The sequence below is a fragment of the Macaca nemestrina genome, chromosome 3, assembly GCF_043159975.1.
Source record: "Macaca nemestrina isolate mMacNem1 chromosome 3, mMacNem.hap1, whole genome shotgun sequence".
NCBI lineage: Eukaryota > Metazoa > Chordata > Mammalia > Primates > Cercopithecidae > Macaca > Macaca nemestrina.
The window spans coordinates 67285676-67303932 of record NC_092127.1 but is presented as its reverse complement, the minus strand read 5'-3'; the positions used below and the strand labels follow the sequence as shown (position 1 = coordinate 67303932).

Genomic DNA, 18257 nt, shown 5'->3' with positions numbered 1-18257 from the left:
AGAATGATTTAAGTAGATAGTAAATATTAGGTGAATATCATCAATGTGTATTTAGACAAAATAAACCATCAGAAGTTTAGATGTCTGCAAGCTGTCTGTTAAAACCTGGGTAGCATTTGGTCATCAGGGCAGAAAAATTACCATCCTGTATTCATCCTAATGGTTGCTCCAAATCATCATTCTGTCTGTGATACAGAAAGCACAGGTATTATGGGGAAGAGACTAGTTGATTTCTTAGTCCTCATTTTCAGGATTCAGATCTACTTCTAAAAATCATAATATTCCTTATTCATTCATCATGGCTCTATATTCTATGAGTTTATATATTCACTTTTTAAGCTTAATTTTTTTGTTGCTTTTTAGAGACAGAATCTTGCTGTGTTACCTAGGCTGGAGTGCAGTGGTGCCATCATAGCTCACTGCAGCCTTGAACTACTGAGCTCAGGCAATCCTCCCGCCTCAGCCCCCCAAGTAGCTGGGACCACAGGCACATGCCACCATACCTGGCCAATTTTTAAATTTCCTGTATAGATGGAGTCTCACTATGTTGCCCAGGCTGGTCTTGAACTCCTAGCCTCAAGTGATCTTGTGGTCTTGACCTCCCAAAGCACTGGGATTACAGGCGTGAGCCACCACACCTAGCCCTTAAGCTTAATTTTTAAAAATTCTCTACTACTTCCTGGGATAGGAAATCCTAAAAGTTTTCTTCTCCCTTTTTATTTACTAATTCTTCCTTTCACTTGGCCTCAGTTATATTGTTCAGATTTCAAAGGGTTTTCTTTTCATTCTAGCATTCCTAGATTTGAAAGGGTAATGTAGGTCTTGTTCAGATTTGTAACCATGACTACAAAGGTGAATTGGGTGATACTCCAAAACCAAATCTAGTTATTTCTTAATTAGAATTTGTATGTGAGACACAGGTACTATACAGTTCAAAGGTATAATTTAGATGTTAAAGTTATTGGCAGTCTTTAAATAAACATAACTTAATAACAGGTAGATCCTCTCTCACAAACTAAGTTGTAATATTTCTAAGTTGGAAGGATTTTTCCCTTTTGAATTTTTTCAAAGACAGAAATGTAATGCCAAATTACCTAGAAAATGAATAGTAAGCTCAAATTTAAGTAACATTTGAATACCAATTTAGGATTCAGAGTGAGTTACAAAAGGACATTAAAGATATATGTACTCTCAAGTTTAAATTGATATTTAGGTTCTTCTAAGGATAACTGAGGAAGGTCTTAATTCTATGTTTATAGTTTACTTTGTTTAAAAGTTGTTTCCACTTTTACTGTGTAAAACTGTTGAATTTAATTAACATCTTTTTTGAAGCTGAAGTTACCAGATTAAAGCTAGGTGGTAGTAAATGTTTCAGAGTTACATTCTGGAGATAGGTGCATGATCTTGAGATTGACATCATGACCTTCAGCCATTTTTTTCCTTATAAAATGTTCCATGTCAAAAGAGAAGGAAAGACTGATGAATCATGTGTCTGACTTAATATGGTAGCTCTTAGTTACCAAAATTCTATTTTAAGTCATTTGCATTCTCAAAGTGCCATTCATTTATGACAACAAATTGTCATAGCATCCTGGATATTACTGGATAAGCCATCTAGAGTGTCAGAGTTGGCCAGGTGTTGTCACTCAAATAAGGAAATCACATGCAGAAAGTAAAGCTAAAACTGCAGTTAAATTATTTAAATCACAGAATAAAATATTGTGAAATATGGAATCAATCTTATGAGTCATTAAGATAGCCCTTTCATGCCAAAGATTAAGAACTAAAATCTAGGAAGGATAGTAATCCTCTTTGTATTTAGATAATAATCTTGTGTGAAAAATTAAGAGTACAATATATAATCACAAATGTATTTTCATTGAAAACTATTTTTGGGGTGATTTTTCTACAGGTGTAGTTCCAGATGGCACCTATGAAGTATGTTCAAGAACTACAGGACAAGCAGCAGCTGGTAGGTTCACATTCAGCATTATTTTGTGTTAGACAGAATTCTGCCTTTATTTTAATGGCAAGAGAATTATGTGTTAGATAGAATTCTGCCTTTATTTTAATGGCAAGAGAATCTTTTGGCCAAGCTAATTCTGGTGTTCACTAATTTAAAAAAAAAACTGTTTTGTATTAGAACATTTGTATTTAACAATTATTAATCAGACACTGTGTTTTTATATATATAAAATATATATTATATATGATTTTTAATATATTTTATATATTGTATATTTATTTTTATATAAATATAAAATATATAATACATAACATATATATTTATATATTTTATACATATATACAGTAGACATATATATATACTACAAGATGTTTTGGAAAAGATTAAAATGAATAAGATATACTTTCTATCCTCCATACTTTTAAATTCTTACAATATAGTTAAGGCACATGCAGCAAAATTACATTGAAATATGTGATATGTACAATAAAACATAAAATTCCCATTGCTATTGAAATGTATAAAAGGAAGAGATATTTTCAAATATGGGAGAGTACTGGGATCAGAAAAAACTTGATGGAGAGACAAACATTTAAACAAGCACTCAAAGGACGAGATAAATCTTTCTTAAACAAAAACTGGGAGATGTGGGCCAGAGAAAATTCAGGCAGAGAGAATAATATAACATGAATCATGATGTTAAAGCACAGCATTCAGGTTTGCCCAATTTAGCTAGAATAGAGTTATATTAAAGAAAAGATGGAAAAATGTTAAATGCCAAGGAGTTTGATTTAGTGGGCTAGCCATTGAATGTTTCTGAACAAGAAGGCAAATGGCGACACTATCAAAGGAACACTTTCAAAGATTAGAGGGCAAAAAAACCTAGGAAACCAGTTAGGAGGTAACTATGAAAGTGGTAATGTGTCTTGACTAAGATGATAGCACAATGTAAATTTTTATTATTTTGCTTGTTTAAAATTGGACAGGGTGAGCTACAGAGATACTTATTTAAGGGCTCTTAAAATGTTGAGAGAGGTAGAAATTGATTAAGGTTAGTAGATTGCCAGTCTCTCCTTACTGTTCTCTGTTTTCCTTCCCAAGCCTAGCCTTAGCGCTCATCTTAAGTTACCTTAGAAAGCACCAAGGCCTAGAGTCTGACAGAGAACTGGAAAAGTTAGAGAATTTTCAACTGAGGTCACAAATAAATATTTGTCAGGACTTTTGTTGTAAGTGACAACAACCCACTTAGACTAGATTAACCAAAAGGGGATACTTATTAAAAGGTTATTTTCAGACTACAGTTCAACTTAGGCATGGTTATTTCAGGGAAGAGAAGGAACCAGGTCAATTCAGGAGCCCTTAGGAACTACTAGAACCAAGATCCAAACTGTCACCAAGACTCTTTGTAGCTCTTGTCTTTGCTTCTTTGTTCCACTCTTGGCTACTTTTTTCTTCTTCTTCTTCTAACTTATAACCTCTTTCTTACACATGGCAAGAATCATTGTGGAGTCTTGTTTCTCCACCCTCAGTCATTAGAGAAGGACCAACCTTTCCTCAAGTCCAGGCAAAATATCTTATTTTTCCAACTTTGACCTTCACCTGGACAATTACATAATTAATTCTATCTAATGAGCTAAGGTCATGGCAGTTCCTACTATAGCTATAGGATGGTGGATCAGCTTGGGGTCAGGGAGTGACCCTGTAGTTCATAGGGAAAAAAAAATAGGTGCTATACAGAGAAAACAGTAGATGCACCCTGTACACATAGAGAAATCAATCCTGTAGTCTGATGTTTCTGACAAGTTTAGCAGTGAAAGACATTAGTTATTGTATGTGGCCATCATCCATTTGCTTTGTAAAGTTACTTCAATTTCTATACTCAGGACTTACCAAAAATGCAACTTCTTTATTTAAACAGAAAGCAGTAGTGCTGGAACCTGGACACTCAATGTATTGTGGAAAATGTGTGGGATCGATGTTCACATGGATCCTAACATTGGCAAAAGGCTTAATGCTCTGGGCAATACTCTTACAACACTGACAGGAGAGGAAGACATAGATGACATTGCTGACTTAAATTCAGTGAACATAGCTGACCTGTCAGATGAAGACGAAGTTGATACTATGTCTCCCACTATCCATACTGTAAGTAAACTCACTGTTAGAATTTTTCAGGATTGGCTTTTACCCTGAGACAGGGATATTTTTTGTTGAGTGTTATTTAGTATATTATAGTTGCTATTTGTGGAGGAAGAGAAGGGAGTGGTGGTTCACTGTGTCTACATTTCATAATATTGTCTTTTAATCGAGTTCTGTACTACATGTTGACTGTCATCCAACTTGTACTTTAACCTATAGGTAACATAATATTAAAAGTGAAGTGAGTAGGGAGTGGGGCAGGGTGGGGAATGGGAATAAATTGCTAACAGGTATGAGGTTTCTGACTGATGAAAATATTCCCAACTAAGATTTTAATGATGGTTGTACAACTTTGTGAATATACTAAATGGGTGAATTTTATGGTACGTGAGTTATATCTCAATAAAGATGTTCAAGATGAATTTCAAAGCAAAGTGCATACACAAAATGAAATGATACATTTTAAAAATAGTATTTTCATCTATACTATACATTCTGTAGTTTCAAGTTATTTCGTGGCAAAAAGCAACTTATTCTTTGATTTCATTCTGGTATTGATTTTTCAAAATTATTTTCAATATCTTTTAACTTTTGTACCATGAAATAGTTTTGTTCTTGGGAAGAAATTTTTTTAAATTTAATATTACTGTTTATTACTTAGAGTTCAGATGGAAGTTCAGTAAATGGAGATGGCCACAAACTCACCTTTGGGCAGCGACTTGTAAATCACCTACTAGGCCTGACACCCCCAAATCAGCGCCATTCTGTTCCTGCAGAGTATCTGTGTGACCCAGAGATGTGGGGCTCCCCTCAGTCTAGCCAGTCCCATTTGAAAGCATGCAGAGCACACTCATGGGGAAACGTAGGTGGCAACTAAATAGATTCCTTATGAAATTGAAGGGATTTAAATCAATGGAGAATTCCAATCTTAATATAGATGGCTTTGATTCTTGCATGCTTTGATTTAAGGTGTTAATTTTGTGATAGTATAGATTTGCTTTGTAACTTGAGGGTGGTATTGACAGATACACTTTTGACTTTTCAGGAAGCCATAGATTATCGAAGACAGGCAGCATCTGCTAGCCAGCCAGGAGAACTTAGAGGAAGAAAAATTATGAAGCGTATAGTGGATATCAGAGAACTGAATGAACAGGCCAAAGTAATAGATGATCTGAAGTATGTATAATGATTTTTAATTTGACATAATGTTCCCTAATTTTAGAATCATAAGATGTTAAAAGTGGAAGAAATTGTATTTGGTCTAATACAAACTCTTTAGTTTATCTGTGATATCACCAGGGTCCAGAGTTGTTTAATAATTTGGCCAAGATCATACACTCATTAGTAATAAAGTTAGGCATGAGGCTGGGTGTGGTGGCTGATGCCTGTAATCCCAGCACTTTGGGAGGCCGAGGCAGGTGGGTCACCTGAGGTGAGGAGTTCAAGACCAGCCTGGGTGACATGGTGAAACCCATCTCTACTGAAAATACAAAAATTAGCTGGCTGTGGTGGTGCATGCCTGTAATCCCAGCTACTTGGGAGGCTGAGGCAGGAGAATCACTTGAGCCCGGGAGGAAGAGGTTGCAGTGAGCCGAGATTGCACCATTGCACTCCAGCCTGGGTGACAGAGCGAGACTCCATCTCCAAAAAAAAAAAAGGCATGAAATCCTAGTGTTCTAGTGTTTTTCACAACTTATTTCTGAGTGCTTTATGACTGACTTTATATCACATATATGTATCTTTACATGTGTATTTACTCTTATATGTATCTTCACAGGCATATATAAATAAATGCATTAATCTTTATCTGTTGCCTGCTGGATATTACTCTGTAACACTTCTTCTATTGCAGTAAATATTCTTCTTGCTAAACTTTGCAGTTTTATTTTCCCAAAAGGTAATGGTCATGCCTCATCTTTTCTAATCTGCATACACTTGTACTGGTGCTTTTTTTTTTTAAACCATCAAGGACCTTACACAAATATATGCATTTTGTACAGCAAAAGGTATTGTCCGAAACTTGTCTGTAAGTTATCATGCAGTGATTCACATTTTCCTGTTGACTTACATTACAACGTGAGTTTTGTTCTCAGGGGAAAAAATGACTTGAAGCAAAATATACCCTTCCTCCAAAATCTTACCCGAGGCTTATATTATATGTAGAATGTTACATTCAGACATTTTTTTGCAGAGCGAGTCTATGGTTTTCATGAGATTGCCAGAGAGACTCTTGATGCAGCAATGGATAAGACACATTTCCTCAAACATTGCAGAGAACTTAACAGTTCGCCAAATATGAGTGTTAAACTTATTGAGGGTTTTGGCTTGTCTGTACATAATCATCTTTGGTATTCCGACAAGTGAAAGAATTAAAAAGGAGCAAGTAAAAATCAATCTTACTTTGTTATTTCTTTACAATAATTGCCATATTTGTTTTGCATCCAGAAAATTAGGTGCAAGTGAAGGAACCATAAACCAGGAAATTCAACGTTACCAACAGTTAGAATCTGTGGCTGTGAATGACATTAGAAGAGATGTTCGTAAAAAATTACGGAGGTCCAGTATGCGGGTGAGTTCTCTTTTTTCTTTCAATGCTGATGACAAAACCACTTGATTTTTTTCCTATCATATCTACTGTGTACCAGGTACCATCTAAAGCACTTTACATTTAATAACCCATTAAATCCTAACAACAACCTTAGGAGGTAGCTTGTGTTATTTTCCTGTTTTAAAGATGAAACTGAGACACAGGTCAAGTAATTTGACCAAAGTTACACAGCCAGTAATCCTGGGGAAGACAAGAGTCAAACCTAGGTTGTAGGACTCTATAGTCTGTGCCCTTAGACACTGTGTTTTGTCTGTCTTTCATTAAATCACTCTTCTTTTTAGTCTCTAATGTGAACTCTGCAAAAAATGTGAAAACTTTTACGATGTCTGTTCTTCACCTATCCCATTCTTCCAGGTCAGAGTTTACCTGTCAGCTACTGGCATTGTAATGCACTTTATAATCTTTATTTTTTGCAGGTTTAGTTGGTCCCATTAAAGTTGAATCTAGTAGTAGAAAGCTTTTTTTAAAAAAAACCATTTTGCCCTTTTGTTGCTTCATTTTTAAAATTAAAGATAACTTGTTAAGAGTTATCGATTCACAAGTGTACCCACCTGGGCCTGGTGCTTTTTGTTGTGTAAAGTTATTAATCCAGTCCTTTAATAAATGCAGGCCTATTTGGATTGTCTCTTTCCTCTCTCCATTTTAGAAAATTGTATGTTTCAAGGAATCGGTCTATTTCATCTAGGTGATCAAATCTGTGGGCATAGATTTGTTCTCTGTATTCCTGTATTCTTTAAATAACCATAGGGTCTGTGTTGTATACCCTCCTTTATTGCTGATGTCAGTAATTTGTGTCTTTCTTTTTTTCTTAATTGTCCTGCTAGAGGCTTATCAATTTTATTGATCTTTTCAAAGAACCAGCTTTGGTTTTGTTGATTTTTCTCTATTGATTTCCGTTTTATTTCTGCTCTAATTTTTATTATCACTTTTCTTCTGCTTAATTCAGATTTAATTTGCCCTTTTTTTCTAGTTTTCTAAGGTAGAAGCTTAGATAATTAATTTTTGATCTTTTCTGATATATGCATTCTGTTCTATAAATTGTCCTCTAAGCACTGCTTTTGCTGCATCCCACTAATTTTGATGTGTGTTTTCATTTTCTTTTATGTTTTAAAATTTCTCTTCAGATTTTTTCTTCAACTCATATTCAGGTATCTTTCTGTCGTTGATTTCTGGTTAAATTCCACTGTGGTCTAAGAGCAGACATTTTATGATTTATAATTTTGTTTTGTTTTGTTTTGTTTTTTTGAGACAGAGTCTCGCTCTGTTGCCCAGACTGGAGTGCAGTGGTGCAGTATCAGTGTACTGCAACCTCTGCCTCCTGGGTTCAAGCAGTTCTTTCCCTCAGCCTCCCAAGTAGCTGGGATCACAGGCCCCTGCCACCATGCCTGGTTAATTTTTGTATTTTTAGTAGAGACGAGGTTTCATCATCTTGGCCAGACTGGTCTTGAACGCCTTACCTCGTGATCCACCTGCCTTGGCCTTCCAAAATGCTGGGATTACAGGCATGAGCCACTGTGCCCGGCCATGATTTATAATTTTAAAAAATGTGTAAAGGTATGCTTTTTGGTCCAGAATGTGGTCTCTCTCGGTGAAAGTCCCATGTGAGCTTGAGAAGAATGTGTATTCTGATGTTGTTAGATGAAGTTGTCTGTAGGTATTGATTATATCTAATTTGACTGATGATGTTGTTGAGTTCAACTATGTCCTTATTAATTTTTTTGTGTGCTGGATATGTCCATTTCTGATAAAGGGTTATTGAAGTCTCAAACTGTAATAGTGGATTCATCTGTTTCTCCTTGCATTTCTCTTAGTTTAGGCCTCACATAGTTTGACACTCAGTTGTTTTGTTTTTAAGAAATAGGGTTTCACTCTGTTGCACAGGCTGGAGTGCAGTGGTGCAATCATAGCTCACTACGACCTCAAATTCCTGGGCTCAAGCAATCCTCCTGCCTCAGCCTTTCAAGTAGCTGGGACCACAGCACATGACATCATGCCTGGCAGGATTTTAAAACATTTTTTGTAGAGACAGGGTCTTGCTATGTTGCCCAGGCTGGTCTCAAACTCCTGGCCTCAGGCAATCCTCCTGCTTTCGACTCTCAAAGTGCTAGGATTACAGGTGTGAGCCACCATGCTCAGCCCACTCTGTTGTTAGGCATGTACACGTTAGGGATTGTTATTTGTTCTTGAAGACTAAACCCCTTTATCATTTCATAATGCTTTTCTTTTTCTTTATACCTGATAATTTTTTTTGCTTTGAAATCTGCTCTGTCTGAAATTAATATAGCTATCCCTGCTTTCTTTTAATTAGTGATAGCATGGTATATTTTTCTCAGTCCATATACTTTTAATCTATGTGTCTTTAAATACATATGCTTAAATATGTTTATACAAGTGGGTTTCTTGTAGCAACACAAACACATTGTCAGATCTTATTTTTTAATCCACTCTGACAGTCTCTGTCTTTTAAGATCATTTTATGCCACTGACATTTAAAGTGATTAATGATAGCTTTGAATTAATATCTACTGTATTTGTTACTATTTTCTGCTTTTTGCCTTTTCTTTTTGTTCCTGTCTTTGTCTTCTGGTTGTTCTGCCTTTTGTGATTTTAATTGAGGCATTTATATAATCCCATTTTCTCTTTTTTCTTAGCATATCAGTTACACTTCTTCTTCTTTTTTTTTTTTTTTTTTTTTTTAGTGGTTGCCCTAGAGACTGCAGTCTACAGATGCTTCTTAGCTTATAATTGGGTTACATCCCATCATAAGTTGAAAAGTCAAAATGATTTATGGTATCTTCAACTTATGACAGGTTTATCCAGCTTTAACTCCATCATAAGTTGAGGACTGTACTGAATGTTACCTCTTTTGTGCCATCATAAAGTCAAAAATTCGTAAGTCAAACCATTATGAGTTAAGGACCATCTGTACACGTATAATTAATCCAAGTCTACTTTCAATTAACACTATAGCACTTTATGGGCAGTGTGAGTACCTTAAAACACAAAATAATCATAATCCCTCCATCCTGTCTCTTGTATCATTACTGTCATTCATTTCTCTTACATTTAATATATATAAGCATATACATAAATGTGTGTACACATATATACACACACATATATACACATGCACACACATTTGTATACACACGTGCACATATACATGCGATATATATAGTCAAATACACTATTGGTATTAAATGTGTGCACGTGTGTGTGTGTGTATATATACACACACGTGTGATATATATAGTCAAATACATTATTGGTATTATTTTGAACAAACTGATCTGTTAGGTCAATTATGAATAAGATACAGGTTTTACCTTCATTTCTCCTTTAATGCTTTTACTTTTATTAAGAGATCTGTATCATTTTCCTTCTCTTTATAAAACTTCTTTTAACGTTTGCAAGGCAGGTCTGCTGGCAACAAATTCCCTCAATTTTTTGTGTCTGAGAAAGTCTTCACTTTTGAAGAATAATTTTGCAAGGTATATGATTCTAGGTTGTTGGGTTTTTTTTTTTTTTTCCCTCTCAAGACTTTAAATATTTTACTCTGCAGCCTTCTACGTGGCATAGTTTCTGAGGAAAAACTCAGGCTTTTTTCATTATCTTTTTTTTTTTTTTTTTTTTTTGTAGTTTGATAATGATATAACTACATGTAATTTTTTTTTTTTTTTTTTTTTTTTTTTTTCCCGGCATTTATCCTGCTTGGTGTTCTTTGAGCTTCCTGTATCTGAGGTTTGGCATCTGACATTAATTTGAGAAAACTCTCAGTCATTATTGGTTCAGATATTTCTTCTGTTCCTTTCTCTTTTTCTTTTTCTGGTATTCCATTACATATACTTTATACATTTTGTAGTTGTCCCACAGTCCTTGGATATACTGTTATTTTTTTTTTTTTCAGTCTCTGTTCTGCTTTTCACTTTTTGCAGTTCCTATTGATATATCCTCAAGTTCAAATATTCTTTCCTCAGCCGTGTCCAATCTACTAATAAGTTCATCAAAATAATTCATTTCTATCACAGTGTTTTTGATTGCTAGCATTTCTTTCTGGTTCTTAGAATTATCATCTTTCAACTTACAGTGAAAAATGGTCTTGCATGCTGTTCACTTTATCTGTTAGAGCCCTTAGCATAGTAATCATAGTTGGTTTAAATTTCTACTCTGATAATTCCAACATCCCTTCTATGAGGTTCTGATGCTTGTTCTGTCTCTTTAGATTGTGTTTTTTGCTGTTTGATATCCCTTGTAATTTTTTCTTGATAGCCAGACATGATTTACCAAGGAAAAAGAGCTGCTCTAAAGAATCTTTAGTGAGGTAATGTTAAGGTGTCAGGGTAAGAGAAGCATTTTATCATCTTTTAATGAGCCTATGCCTCTGGACTGTGAACTTCACATTTGTCAGTTTTTTCCTCCCAACTTAGGTGGACCAGTATGGATAGAACTGACTGTATTGGTATTGTATTTCCCTTCCCCAGGTCAGTTATGCTCTGATAATATTCCCACTGGTTAGGCTCTGGTTAGCTAATTTCTCCTAAGGGCACTTTTTCTTATTCAGAAAAAGAAAGTACTCTTGGTGTTTTTTCAAAATGGTTCCTTTTCCTTTCCCCCAGTTGGAAGCCTTAAGGGACTTTTCTCCTGAGGGGATTTTTTTCCTCTGACATTTACTGTGGGAACCTGGTGGAACTACTGAAAGGTGATCTCACAATATTCGGGGGCACCGGTGACTGGGTCTCCCTAGAGTTTTTAACTCTCAGACTTGTCTGCACTGAACCTTCCAGCAATTCTTTAATTACAGTTCAGGTTTTCCTACCCCAGTGTTTGTTCCTGCAGCAGTTTTTACTTGTGCATCTCTGTACTAGTAAGCTGTTAACTCACTGTATTTACTGGTCTCTTTCTCCATTGTGAGGGGCAGAAGTTGTTCTTCCTCGTCCCCTTTCTCACAGCTCCAAGAACAGCTGTTGATTCTTAAGTTTGTTCAGCTTTTTACTTGTTCTTAGGATGGAATGGTGACTTCCAAACTCCTTACATGTGAAACTGAAAACAAAGTCTAAAAACCACTTAAAAAGAAACAAAGATTAATGGGTTTTAAAAATTTTAAAACTAACAGAGAACTCTTTTTTTTTTAACCAGGATGAGATTTTTGGGTGGTACCCCAACACATGAAAAACGTATTAAATCAGAGCTGCGGTTGTCAGAGGAAAGGGGAAAGTTTGTTTCAGGGTTCCAGGAGCTATTGGCTTGACCTGCCATTCCTTGATCACTTCTAAACTCCCAGAGAATATAGTTTGAATACTGCTCTCCAATTTATTTGTCACTAGTCTCTGATAGTAATAATGGATAGTGAGATCTGTAACATATAATTTTATATTTAAAATTTTTGCTGTCTACACAACAGTCATACAATATAATTAAAATATTGCTTGTGTCCTGTTACAGGTCATATTTGGTAATTGTTAAAAATAAAACTAGATAGAATTACGGAAGTTGTTAAAACATCTGCATTCTTAACACATCTCATTCCACATATTCCCCTCAATTCCCATTACCCATCGTAGACTCCAAACTTCCACTGTATTAGAATCTTTTAACTATCTAGCATCATCACTAGTTTCTAGAAGAGGGACTTAGAGACAGGGAAAGTGTTAAGTCATTAACACTCTTACTTTCCTTTGTTGTAATGAAGAGTCCTACAAAAGGGATGCTCTTGGAGAAAAGTGATCTTTTTTCCCCACTGCCCCGAACCTAGCTTTCTCCCCAAACCTTTCTCAGTTTCTTTCTCCATTCTTACTTTTAAAATCATTTCCTTTCTTCTCACCATGTTTCTGTACCCTCGTCCCTGCCCCCAAACTTGGTCTTTTCTTCTTTTCTCTCAGGTCAGCTGGTGGCTCATGTTTTCATTGCGCCTCCTAATTGGTGTTAGAACCAAAGAATAGCTGATTCCTCCTCTATTTTGACTTACATTAAGTGACATTAAAGTCCCCTGGGGAAAACAAGCTAACTTATTTAATAGTAGAATATTTTCTTTTATTTGAAGTCAAATATTACAACAATAAATAATCACCTATAGTCACTTTTCTCTCCCATTTCGTTAGGCTGCTTCCCTAAAGGATAAGTGGGGTTTGAGTTACAAACCAAGTTATAGCCGATCAAAAACCATTTCTGCTTCTGGAAGACCACCTCTTAAGCGAATGGAAAGGGCAAGGTAATATATATTTCAGCCATTGAAACAAGCAATAAAATTGTTGACTCTTTTACCAAGGTCAGCTACTTTTTTATGTTCTTATAAAATTAAGATAATAAAAATTAATTTTATTAGTAAAATGCAATAATAGTGGATACTATCAAACTCAGAATTTTATTTAAGGAATCTCTCATCACATTTATAACCACAATGTGGGGTGTGCTTTTTAGTAATGAAATACGCTATTTAGACAAGTTTCTTTTTTATTTACATAAAACTGTAGTTTAGAAGGATAGACAAGTTTTCTGTGTAAACTTATAGATTATCCAAAGAAATTAAAAGGTGCATACTAGTAGCTACTGCTCTAAATTTGTCAGTTTAGAAAAAGTATAGTCACGCAGACATTTAGCATATGAAAAAATGGAAATTTTACATTTTATTGAAGTGAAATACAGTTTTAATAGTAAATCAGCACTATAAAAAGTAAGAAGTATAAATTCTTTTTATATGATTTAGTTTTAGAAAAATCTTGAATTAACCAAAACATTGAGTCTTTTTTATGGGATGCTAAAGGTTAAGAGAAAGTTCAATCCTTTGATTAGGTAAATACTTACAAATAAAATGTTATTGCCATTAATCAGACCTTTATAAAGTCCAGGAATATTTTTTTAATGAGAATATTAGTGTTTTATAACTTTGTTTTTACTTGCAGTTCTCGAGTAGGAGAAACTGAAGAGCTCCCAGAAATCCGTGTGGATGCAGCATCTCCTGGACCTAGAGTAACTTTTAATATCCAGGATACAGTAAGAGATATATAATTTGTTAGAAATGCACATTGCTAAGTAGTTTTTACAAATTATAAAATTATGGTATTACACTATTTCAAAATACTGATTTCTGACTACAATCAAAGTATGGATTGTGATGATTGAACTGTCTGCGTATTACCAAGTAGTGGGCACTGCCCTCATAACATTATCTGAGAGCCATGAAGCAGGTGTTAGTAGTTTACGTTTTACAATAAAGGCTCCACAACTGCTTTCTCTTAAGTAGAAAGGTTTTTGTTGAATAAATTTTCTTTCCAGTGAGAATCCATATTAAACTACATCTTACACAAATGTAAATGTGGAATATTGATACTCATTTATGTATTTTATTTATAGATAGATAGCAGAAATTAGAGGGAAGATCAGCTTCAAAGTTGTATTCTAATTTCATAGCATATTAAACATTATATTAAATGTTTATTTTGTTTTTTGTATATTTACTTTTAAGTCATTATTTTTCATGAGTTTTTTTGTTTTTGTTTTTTTTACTTTTCTTATTATTTTAATTAAGTCGAAAAACACAGTATGGGGAAGTACACCACAATCCAGCTGTCCTGGGGAAGGGTATTTTCAGGTACTTACTAAGAACAATATAAATTTTGCTTTAAAACTAATCAACCACACTGAAAATCTGCTTTCAAAATATCTTCCTCTCATTTCAAACTAAACTTAGACCTCAGAAATATTTTACATAATGGTTTAAGACTGTTTGAATTTTTTTTCATCATGTACATCTCATAACCTCTTGCATGCATTTGTCTTAGTTTTCACTTCTGTGTAGTTTAATACTATTAAAAACTAAAAGACTAAATCAGCTAATCAAATCAACCGAATCATAAATAAAAAACTACAATCTGTTATTTCCTAATCCCTAAGTGAAGCAGTTTTTCCTCATATTCAACTACAAAATGAATTTTTTCATAAACAAAGATCAGTTAATTAGTTCAAACAATTAAATTTAATTCATAACAAACATTAATAATTGAGCATTCTTTTGAGTCACTGGTGTAAAAGAACATTTATAAAACTATCCATTTTTTAAATTATTCTTTTGTTCAAAACAATGTAGAAGAATGAATATCTAGATCTTTTTTGTCAAGGTACATTTAAAAATTAGCACTTACCAAAATATATTTTGTTTCCCTTTTGTCACTCTCTTCAAGCTTGAGTCTCAACATGTATCTCATAGTTATACTGAATTTAGTCAAACTGGATTTTTTTAAGAACTGTTTAATTGTAATAGAGTGAGCTTGACAAATATGTTCTTTTTTTATGAAGAAAACTTGGAAAGAAATAATTTACATGAATAGAATGGATTCTGCTAACCAGGTGATTCTCAAAGGGATTAATATTTGAAATGATTCAATTCAAGTCCCATTTTTAATTAGCCATGTACTGCTTGTAAAAAAAGTATATAAAAAATCATAAATTAATAGCTATGAGATTAAATATTAGATTTTTCTAATCATAAATTAGAAAATAGATAATTAAGGAATGGTTAACTATAAAATAAATATGAAACAAAGAAATATTTATTTACTGTCTCTTACCAAAGTTTTAAAAATTGGCTATTCTAACAATCTGATTTGTTAACTCAATAACATGTATACTATATAAAATGAAGAACACGTGGATTTGAAATTGTCAATGTAGGACTTAACTGTTTATCAAATAGCAGCATCCAGTAGTTTTAATAATAAATTGCACATAAATTAGTTTGCACATTAAACTTTATAAAGGCTTATTATTGCTCAAGTAACTCTGTGACTCTGTGAAGTTGGGCATCAAAATTAGGTCATGGGGGTGTTTTGTTTTTGTTTTGTTTTGTTTGACCTATTTAAATGGTCTCCTGGTGAAATCCTGAGTTAGTGACATGGTGTTTATACAAACTATAGTCATCTCTCAATATCTGTGGGGGATTGGTTCTAGGACCCCCATGCATACCAATATCCACAAATACTCGAGTCCCTTTTATAAAATGGTGCAGTATTTGCACATAACCTACGTACATCCTCCCATAAACATTAAATCATCTCTAGATTACTTATAATGCATAGTACACATTAAATGCTATTATAAATAGTTGTTAAATATTTTGTGTATTATTTTATATTGTACTATTATTTTTATTTTTCCTCCAATATTTTCCATCTACACTGGATTGAATCTATAGGTGTTTACAGAGAGCCAACTGTATTTACCTTAAAATACAGCATTCTTCAGTTTGAATGATAGATGTTTTATTACTCGGCTATTTGCACATTTTTCTTTAACTCATGTGGGGCTCATTTTTAAAAGATGTATCCACAAAAAGCATCTACTAGCATGATGAGAAAATAATAAACTTTGTACTGACACTGCATGCTCTTCTATCACTAATTGCTCTTGCCATTCTGATTTACAGTTAATCATGTTTCTTTTGCTTCCACGTTTAACTTCTGCTGTAAAGAATTACAATGTTTACTTATTGATACAGTAATATATGTTTATATAAAGTAAAATCTCATTCTGATTTTTAGTATGTTAGTAGTGTAACTTTCTGTGGTTGGCCCTTTTGCTTCCTTCCTTGGTGTACTATTTCATATGTTCATGAATCTGACCTTTCTTTCATTTCAGAGTGAAGAAATTCAACTCTGAGATGATTTTTAAATGTTTAAATTTATATATTTTTTCTTTTTTTAACTGAAGTATGAATCTGATTCATGTTTTTTGTTTTTACAATCAGTTTCCAGAGGAGACAGAACTGGACCTTTTGTCAGTAACCATTGAAGGTCCATCCCATTACTCATCAAATAGTGAAGGATCATGTTCCGTGTTCAGTTCTCCCAAAACTCCAGGAGGCTTTTCACCAGGCATTCCTTTCCAAACTGAAGAGGGCCGACGGGATGACAGTTTGTCTTCTACCAGTGAAGATTCCGAGAAGGATGAAAAAGATGAAGACCATGAGAGGGAAAGGTTTTATATTTACAGGAAACCCTCGTGAGTAACCTTGTTTTCAGATCCTAATGTAGTATTTCAGAATCTAGAAATGACCACAAAATGTTACATATAACTCAACTTTTACAAAAAATAATTTTTAATGTGCCACACTTGAGAGAGACTTATTAAAAAAAATTTAATAAAATTTATCACATGGTTTATTGTGATGTAGCTCCATATAGCATTATTTTTTAAATTTACGTGTTTTTCAAGTCATCTAAGTTTAATCATCTAAAATAAAATGGAAATAAAGATGTGGTTATGAGTAAATTAAAGGAGAGGGCTATATTCCTGTGGCATTAAAGTAACAGATTGCAGCAAGGACATACGTAATAGTGAAGGCTAGTTAAGAAAAGTAGTAAAGGGAAGTGGTTAGCAATAGATGAAAGACTTAAGAAAATTCTTAGAAGAAAGAAATAAGATGAAATGGTGTTAATGACATAAATGACATATGTGAAACTTTGTTCTGAATATGCCCTCAAGAGGAGCTGCAAGGATCTTTGGAACTGATCTATTTAAACTACCCTCAAGTGAGGTTGTGACAGTAATAGTAAGAGTTTCTAATAATGGTAATAAATAATGAGAAATTGCCTTAGCACAAGAGTATAACCGAAAGTTGATCTATAAGAAACTGTCTCTATCTTCAGTCTTCTGTATTTTGAGCTTTAGGGATTCTTTCCTCCCTTTCCTAGACTGAAGTCACTGACTCTTAAATCCCATACATCAGCATATTTGGTTTTATTCCTTCATTTTTCTGGAGTACATTCTCAAATAACTTTCTATGAAAAGTTATTATTGCAGATCTTCATTTTCTTCATGTCTAAAATAGCTTTACTGCTTTTGTGTTTATCATTGCTTTGGGAAAAGAATTCTAGTCTAATATTTATTTCTTCTCCTAAGTAAGAAAAACTGCTGTTATCTTACAGCATCCATATTCAGCATATGCTGGTTATCTTTTTCAATTCTGTCAATGTGACCTAAGATTTTTTTGATATTTTAGATCTGTTTTCTTCCAGGAAATTTTTAGAATCTTGTCATTATATTTAATTTCATGGTGGTCCAGGTTTGAGTCTTTTCTAACAATTTTTCTAGGTATTTTGGTATTTCTTAAAACATAATATAAATTTTGTCATAGGAAATATTACTTTATAGTTGTGTGGATAAATTCTTCCCTTTTTTTTTGTTTTGTCTTAACAGTAATCGGACATTTGCCTTCCTGAACAGATGATCTATATCTCCTTACTTTTTATGTTTTACATTGCCTTTTTGAAAACTATTTTGTCAGTTTTATTGAGATATAATTTATATTAGTGTAACCATATTTTCCAGATATACAATTGGATAAGTTCTTTAAATATTTTATTTTATTTTGGTAAGATCACTTAGCATGAGATCTACCCTCTTAACACCTTTTTAAGTGTGCAATACAATATCGTTATCTTTAGGCACAATCTCTAGAACTTACTAATCTTGCATAACTGAAACTTTATACATGATTGATTAGCAACTGCCAACCTCCCCGCGACCCCCAACCCCTGACAACCACCATTC

General features: G+C 33.7%; 1 protein-coding gene across 9 annotated transcripts in view; it reads left to right on the top strand.

Annotated features, from left to right (window-relative positions):
• The window catches only part of BLTP1 (bridge-like lipid transfer protein family member 1), a 211758-nt gene that overhangs the window by 162157 nt on the left and 31344 nt on the right, over nt 1–18257 (top strand). For 5 of the 9 annotated variants that reach the window (XM_011748835.3, XM_011748834.3, XM_011748836.3 and 2 more), the window contains 9 exons: nt 1913–1972; nt 3885–4111; nt 4767–4967; nt 5151–5281; nt 6551–6674; nt 12812–12921; nt 13613–13703; nt 14239–14301; nt 16453–16706. In XM_011748835.3, coding sequence (XP_011747137.2) covers nt 1913–1972; nt 3885–4111; nt 4767–4967; nt 5151–5281; nt 6551–6674; nt 12812–12921; nt 13613–13703; nt 14239–14301; nt 16453–16706 — 1261 coding nt within the window. The remainder of the gene's footprint in view (nt 1–1912; nt 1973–3884; nt 4112–4766; nt 4968–5150; nt 5282–6550; nt 6675–12811; nt 12922–13612; nt 13704–14238; nt 14302–16452; nt 16707–18257) is intronic. The other 4 variants (XM_011748841.3, XM_011748840.3, XM_011748837.3 and 1 more) reach the window with 3 other exon arrangements.